Source organism: Gigantopelta aegis, chromosome 10, assembly GCF_016097555.1.
Source record: "Gigantopelta aegis isolate Gae_Host chromosome 10, Gae_host_genome, whole genome shotgun sequence".
NCBI lineage: Eukaryota > Metazoa > Mollusca > Gastropoda > Neomphalida > Peltospiridae > Gigantopelta > Gigantopelta aegis.
In genome coordinates, this window is record NC_054708.1 from 35,470,937 (window position 1) to 35,478,786 (window position 7,850).

The following is a 7,850-nucleotide window of genomic DNA, read 5'->3' on the forward strand; positions in this document are numbered from 1 at the left end:
GTACAGTATTTTTTTTTTTTTTTTATCTTAAACTTAATATTTTGTCTAAAGTTATGAAAAATAAAACATACGCACTTGTAAATGGTATTTTCTGCTCAATATGGAACTCAGAGAACTATTCCCAGAAGGGTAAAGGTAATTACACCTGGGTTTTTGTTTATGTGGTGAACCATAATATATATTATATAATAATGTAGATGTGTTTTTAATTTGAATGAAGGAAGGAATGCAATGTTTTATTTAACGATGCACTCAACACATTATATTCATAATACTAAGACCACTGCCCTATAAAGATCAATATTTTAAAGACCAAAATATTTCCTTATTGTTTTATAGTAAAACTACCCCAGTATTAAGACCACCCCACTATTACAAATTACGACCAGTAAAGTCAGACCCAATGGTCGTTTTCAGTTCATTTAGACCCCACAAATGCAACCAAAGCATTCACTTGTCACGTCACATAAGCGGCAAACAACAAATAACGTGGTAAAATATTGATACTATTGAAAAGTAACTGTTACACAGAGTAACATGGGTATTTTTTTATGAAAACAAATGCTATACCATCCTAGTAGTTTATTTTTCTACAGAACCTGACAACAAATGCAACAATTATTGCTGCAATCAGTCATGTGACACAGAATTCACAAGTCTGTATTACCTTTGGGGCAGTGGACATCCTGAAACGTCGGGAGGGAGTCACTTGTCCACACAGTTGTTAATCTCTTTTGTGTAATAATAAAGAAAACGACCGTGTTCAATCTTACACATAACTGAAGCAGGTTTGACACTTGCTTACTCTTGCATTTCAATGTAAATGTTAATACACCATCATTACCAAGTAATTTTATCAGTTTACACATTACTCACGGCAACCGAAAAGGAAGGTGGGATGTAAAGTTCACAATCACTATTTACCAAACAATCATCAATTTGAATGATAATGTTGATAATTCGGTATTAAGACCACTTTTAGTAAGTCCCACTGATGGTCGCAATAGTGGGGTTTCACGGTATATATACATAGTTCTTTTGCAACTGACAAATGTTTTATATTTATATTGCTACGTATACACATGTAGTTTTTTTTACTTACCATCTTTTTCAGTGAGGTGGTTAGCTGCAGTTTGATGAAGGACTTGTGATAACAAATCTGTTGCTCTAGCTCGAACACTGGTCTCTGTGTTAGTCAGGTGACCCCTTAAGTGAAATGTTAAAAATAAGTAGGGGATAGTCCATTTCAAATATCAGTAATTATAGAATGAAATGAGATATAAAACTCAAACTAAGTGCACAATGTGTGTTAATGTTCCCAGTCACAGAGCATGGAAAAAAACGCACTGATTGTTTTGATCGTGAAGCACGTGCGAAGGGTGTGATTTGAAATCGAACACTTAGTTTGTGTGTATGTTGTGTGCATACTGGCAATATTCTTTCTTGTTTGTCACTGGAACACTAAATCATAACAAGTTGTGTAACTTTTCAACAATACAACCAGAGCCAGATTTAGACCTTTGGGGGGGGGGGGGGGGGGGGGGGGGGGGGGGGGGGGGGGGCACAGGGCACTTCAGGTTCAGGAACACAATTAGTCATTAGCCGATTGTGGGCCCGATATCAATAAACCAGAAATGTGGATGATCGTCTCTGTTCAGGACGGCCACGGGCCACAACTCCAGTTCAGGACCGTTTCATTAGGAACTTAAAAACATTGAGGAATCGAGGTCAATCAGCCAATCAAATCGCAAGAGAACTCTGTGTTAAAACTGGCGTTACAGTGTCTGGTCAGACTATTCGTAACAGACTGCATAGAAGTAACGTCCACGCATGTCGACCCTACGTTACCCCACGTTGCCAGACATCAATGGTGTACGCATTGTAGACATTGGGCTAACAGGGGTTGGGCTTGGGTAATATTTTCAGACAAGTCCAGATTCACACTAGACTTCCATGATCGATGACAGCGTGTCTGGCGATGTCCCAATGAATGCTATGACAACGTCAACATTTATCCCCATAACCGATTTGGAGGATGATCCGTTATGGTGTGGGGTGGCATCACAATGATTGCCAGAACCCAGCTGCATATTCTTTCATGAAGGGTCACTGGGAAGTACTACCGTGACAATATATCTTTGCACATATCATTGTGCTCTTCACATGTCAGGCTGACACCATTTTGTTTTTCAGGACTACAACACATGTGCTCACCGGAGTCTACTGGTCACTGCATACCTGCAGCAACAGAACATAACCACACTTCCGTGGCCAGCCGTAATCCCAGACTTTTCACCCATTGAGCACATGTGGAACATCATCAGACGGTGTCTCCGAGAACGTCAATGTCAGCCAACCAACTTGGCTGAATTAGGCATCGCTCTCACAGAGGAATGGGACAGGATCCCCCAAAATGTTATTAGATGTGTAATCCTGAGCATGTCACGTCGGATTTGTGCGTGGTTGGCGAACCGCAGGGGTTTACCCAAATATTGAAAATGCCAAATTGACAAGCACCACCCCTGGTGCCTATTTGTGTCTCCTCCATACCTAAATCACTATCCTGGTTATAATCTTTAATGCCAATCCCCTGTCACATGAGTGCTTGTGTTTTATCTTTAATTAATATTGCAATAAAGATTAATACATCTCTGTTATATTGTGTTATATTTGAATATCCCCTAATTTTGAACATTATATTTACAAACTTGGGTTGGCTACCAGTATAAAATTGTGTGCTCACACTCTGTCATAGGATGACTGTTTTTAAAGGCATGTCATCACAGACCACTGACTTATTTAATGGCCCAACAAAGTACCACAAGAAAATAATTATATACATTTGATTTGTCCCTAAAAATACTTTATTCAACCATCTACACAACTAACATATCTCACTTATTATTGATATTTTGTTAAAATAATTGAATTATGGTGATATCCCATAAATCGAAAAAAAAACAAGCATTCTGAAAGCAGTTAAAGCAATACATTTTCATATCTCCTAAATTCAAGGGCCTAACTAAGAAAAATGGGTAAATCACCATGAAAGTTATACTTAATCTATACATGATAAAACTATATACAAACTATATACAAAATTTAATCTTAATATCTTCAGGCATTGTGAAAACAAGAAGGGAAAACAAATTTCATATCTCCAAAGTTCAAGGGCCATGACTGTGAAAAATCTATAAATTGCCATGAATGTCAAACTTGATTTGTAACAAAACATGATAAAGATATATACACAAAATTTCAGTTCAATATCTTGAGGCATTGCCAAAAAATATTTTAAAATCTGAAAAACTAATTTGTATCAAAAATGATTATATCGCAATGAAAATCAAATCTGATCTGTAACAGATTGTGATAAAGCTATACAGAAAATTTCAGATCAATATCTTGAGAGTTTGCAAAAAAAAGGTCTGGAAAGCAGATTTTCGTATCTTCTAAGGTCTGTCAAAAATAAGCAAATTTAGAGATCAAGTCAAACTTGATCTGTAACAGTACATGATAAAGCTATACACAAATTTCAGCTCAATATATCAAGGCATTGTAAAAAAACATCCTGAAAACTAATGTAGGACAGAAGAACGAACAGACAGATGGACGGAGATAAAACCTATAGTTCTCTCCAGTTGGACTAATAACAGTGATGTAGAGCACAGAGGTGTCCTGCATTATATTTTGAGTTAAAACTGACAGGCATTGCATATCAAATCTTACAGTGTCAGCTCCTGTGTCAAAGAAGTGTGACCAATATCAACTGAGTGGAGTAAACAAAACAAAAAATATTATATTATAATATTTGAGTTGGTAGGGGTTTAAAACTTAAAAGTATGTTTTATTACTTTTAATAAGAATTTTAACTATTTGTTATACAGTTATATGTCAATTCCTCTGTTTCTTTTAAACGCAAACAGATTGTAGTGGTAGCAACTTGTAGTACATATGTAAATGTGTTGCCAGTTCTGGATCATATACCTCATTCACAGCCTTACGAAACTAATCAAAGATTTCTGTTTTCAAAGAAAGGTTGTGAAATTAGACATGCACATACTTACCCTAAAGCTTCAATTAATTCTAGAAGAGTTAATTTCCCACTATTTAAACCTGAAAAAATGAAGAAAATGTATTTTGGATGAGCTTATAAAACAATTTTTTAAATTAATTATTTATATTTCATTATATATTTTTTAAAATCCAACTAAATAAATATCCTATCATTTCATATCATAGGCATAGTGAGACCTGGAAAATGGTTCTAATTAATGCCCATTTTGTGTCTTTATCTATAAAATATACAAGGTCATCTATAAATTATGTTACACTTACATGTAAATTGTGGTCTATATCTGTTACTTGGTGAGAGTAAAATGTAAAAGTTACATGTATGTGGCTCTCAAAATCCTAAAAAAATAGCCGACTGATCCAAATGTCAGCTGAGAACTTATTATTATTAGAGGGTTTTCCCATAAATTATATCACAATTTGTAGACTGTCCCAAAATAAAATAGCTACAGTGCGAGAAAGTTTTTGACAATGATATGAAATGACTATGACCAGTATGAGATAATTAAGTTTCTGTTATATCATTATGTCATTTTACCGTATTTTACCAAAAACATGTCTAGGGGGCCAAGACAACTCACTATGAGCTTAGCATGGGGTGAGGTTATTCCAAGACAAGGGGCCAGCTTTGTTTAAAAATAATAATAATTAAATGAACCAGAAAACAAACAAAAACTTTCAGTACCACAAATATCAGTCTTACAAATGTAATATTTTATCTAACAAATGTCATGATTATTGTAAACTAATTTAATTCAGTGTATGTTTAACCTCAATTTGTATTTGTACTGCATGTTCATTTCCCACGATCGCTATCTGCAAGCGTGCTCTCAAACATGGGTACGAAATAAACAAAGACAAGGTAATAAACGAAACTGCAGTTAAGTATTCATTGATTTGAACAACTATTGTTTTGTTTTTACAAATTTACATCAAGATTTACATGTGTGTAATCTTATTGTTTAATGTCTGCGGTAATGTCTTTGACACATATGGTCTCGGCTGACTGTGACAGCATGGGATAGCATACTTGTCATTCGGCACTGAACTAGCATATGTATTAAAATTGACATGTATTGTCGGTGAGTTTTTATTACTTTGGTTCAGACTTTACAAAGTTAGAATAACAGTCTACAGATCTTTGCTTTCATACATGGTGAACACATGCCGTTAAAATTAATAATCGTAATGATTAAAATAAGCAATTGTCATTAAGCTATGTTCGAGATGACACTGTTTCTAAATACCGGTCGCGAGATTGCTAACTGAACATTTGGTATTATTATTATGTTTGATGTGCTGGATAGATTATGTAATGGTTTGTTGACATCAGAAGATAATAAATGGCTTAGCCAAAATTTTAGCCACTTGCAAATTTTATTAGCATTTTTTTTTTAATTTAGCCAATGGCTAATTTGGCTACCAACAGTGCGAGCCCTGATCTATTAATATTTGTTGTACTAGTATATAATTATAATTACCATTGCTGTTTATTTACATCCAAAGTTTAATGCTAATAAGACGTACAACAGCAATTAACAACATACTGGCATTAGTGTATACACGATTGTTTCAGGCACAGACCGATCCATCAGTTTACACTCTCTTTATCTACAGTTGTCAAACTAGGTCATTGCAACTGTTCATAGCCAATTACAATAAGGTATTTGCCTACTGAGCAATAAAAAGTTGATTTGATCAATGTATGGTTTCAAAGATAAACATTGGTTTGACTTGCGTAAATCAAAGAAACACTGCAGACATGAAATTGAAAAAAATGTTAGATTGCTAAATCTCTTGCTTTATTGGCGGTTATAAGGGGATGAGAGGGTGCTTATTTAATAAGGGCCTAATTTCTGAAATGCTGTCAAAAAGGAAGGGGGCTTATTTACAGTGAAGGACTAATTTCCCGTCACATGGGAAAAACCTACAACTTAGCAAAAAAAAACCGTTTGTCTTATTTTTGGGTAAATAACAGGTAATAACCTCACAAAACTAAATCTCAGGTATTTGGGCTGTATCTTAATTGTATCTTGTAAAAATACAGCATTAATGACGTCACGTTTTCAAAATAAAAATAGACGGCATCAAAATGAAATTTCAACGTTATTACCTTCTTCTAGGTTACTTCCCAACCAATTTCAATGAAATCAATTGATTTGGAATCGGTACTTTTTTCATTTTATTTTTACCCAGTATTTTAAGTTATATATTCCGATTTTGTTTTTTAAAGCGATATATTCCGATTTAATTTTTTTAAATAACTCTACAGATTCCATATATGAATGTAGCCTAATACTAATTAGTGAGAGATAGAAATTTAGCTAACTACAACATTTCGCACCGATGTTTTTCAATTTTCTGTTACATATTGCACCCCACCCCACTTTATTCAGATTCCGGCCTCGGTGGTGTCATGGTTAGGCCATCGGTCTACAGGCTGGTAGGTACTGGGTTCGGATCCCAGTCGAGGCATGGGATTTTTAATCCAGATACTGACTCCAAACCCTGAGTGACTGCTCCGCAAAGCTCAATGGATAGGTGTTAACCACTTGCACCGACCAGTGATCCATAACTGGTTCAACAAAGGCCATGGTTTGTGCTATCCTGCCTGTGAAAATTGCAAATAAAAGATCCCTTGCTGCCTGTCGTAAGAGAGTACCCTATGTGGTGACAGCAGGTTTCCTCTAAAAAACAGTGTCAGAATGACCATATGTTTGACTTCCAATAGCCGATGATAAGATAAAAAATCAATGTGCTCTCGTGTCGTCGTTAAATAAAACAAACTTTACTTTACTGTCAAACGATATCATTTCATTCTTTGGTTGGTAGTGGGCATGTTGTAACCTGGTACTTGGGGTGGACAAAGGGTCGAATGGTTTTATATTTAGTTTTGTTTCTGTTGTGACAAGTGTTCTTGCTGCTCCATTTAAGCGGGGTGACCGGCCCGCTATTGCATTTTGGGGATATCACCGCTTATCAAAATAACGGAAGTGGTAGTGTTCATCATTAAAAGTATTTTTCTTAGATGCCAAATTATATATACACAGCCTTTACAAAAACGAAACTATCACCTGCCGATATCAGTGCGATCGATTCATTCGATGAAGAAATAAAAAGAACACAGACATGTTATCCCAATTATGGGGATCACCTTTATTTATTTTTTATAGATACATGTATCTTGAAATCTTTATTAAAATAATATTAAAACAAGGGGTATGTCTTTTGGCAAAGTCGACCAATACCCAACGATAGGCCTACACGTAGTCCAAGTACTTGGGCTAGCCTATACGGTAACCATGTTTCCCACCTTTTTTTTTCTTTTTCTCTTCTGGTTTCTTTTTTAGGGGGTGGGGGGTGGAGGGAGGCTTCCGCCTTCCTTTAATTTTTACCCAGCAAGAATATTATGTAGGCCTACATTTCCTTCTGCTTTTTTCCCCATTCCTTCAACTTAAAAATATGGTCATAAATGTAATTTTCAGATTATTTTCTAAAAGACAATCCACTGCATCCTTTCTGTAACTTGTGCTAATTGGATGAGGTTCAGTGTCATTCTGCTCACTCGTGTTATAGTGTTTGATTCTATGTTCAGTATTATTGTCAACATCTACTGAACTGTATTTATCATATTTATCCAAAACAGTTAAAGTTAAAGTTAGAGAACATTGACCTATTGTCTTACAGAGGAAACCCGCTACATTTTTCTATTTCTATTTTCTATTTCTTCCGTTTCCACTGTTCTTAGTCTTGGTCTTCTATTTTGAATTCCAAAA

The 7,850-nt window shown here is 35.3% G+C and overlaps 1 protein-coding gene across 1 annotated transcript in view; it reads right to left on the bottom strand.

Moving 5' to 3' along the window:
- The window catches only part of LOC121384078 (MMS19 nucleotide excision repair protein homolog), a 44,010-nt gene that overhangs the window by 32,372 nt on the left and 3,788 nt on the right, over positions 1 to 7,850 (bottom strand). Inside the window, exons 2-3 of the mRNA XM_041514300.1 lie at positions 4,068 to 4,116; positions 1,103 to 1,206 (exon numbers count right to left, since the gene is read on the bottom strand). Coding sequence (XP_041370234.1) covers positions 1,103 to 1,206; positions 4,068 to 4,116 — 153 coding nt within the window. The remainder of the gene's footprint in view (positions 1 to 1,102; positions 1,207 to 4,067; positions 4,117 to 7,850) is intronic.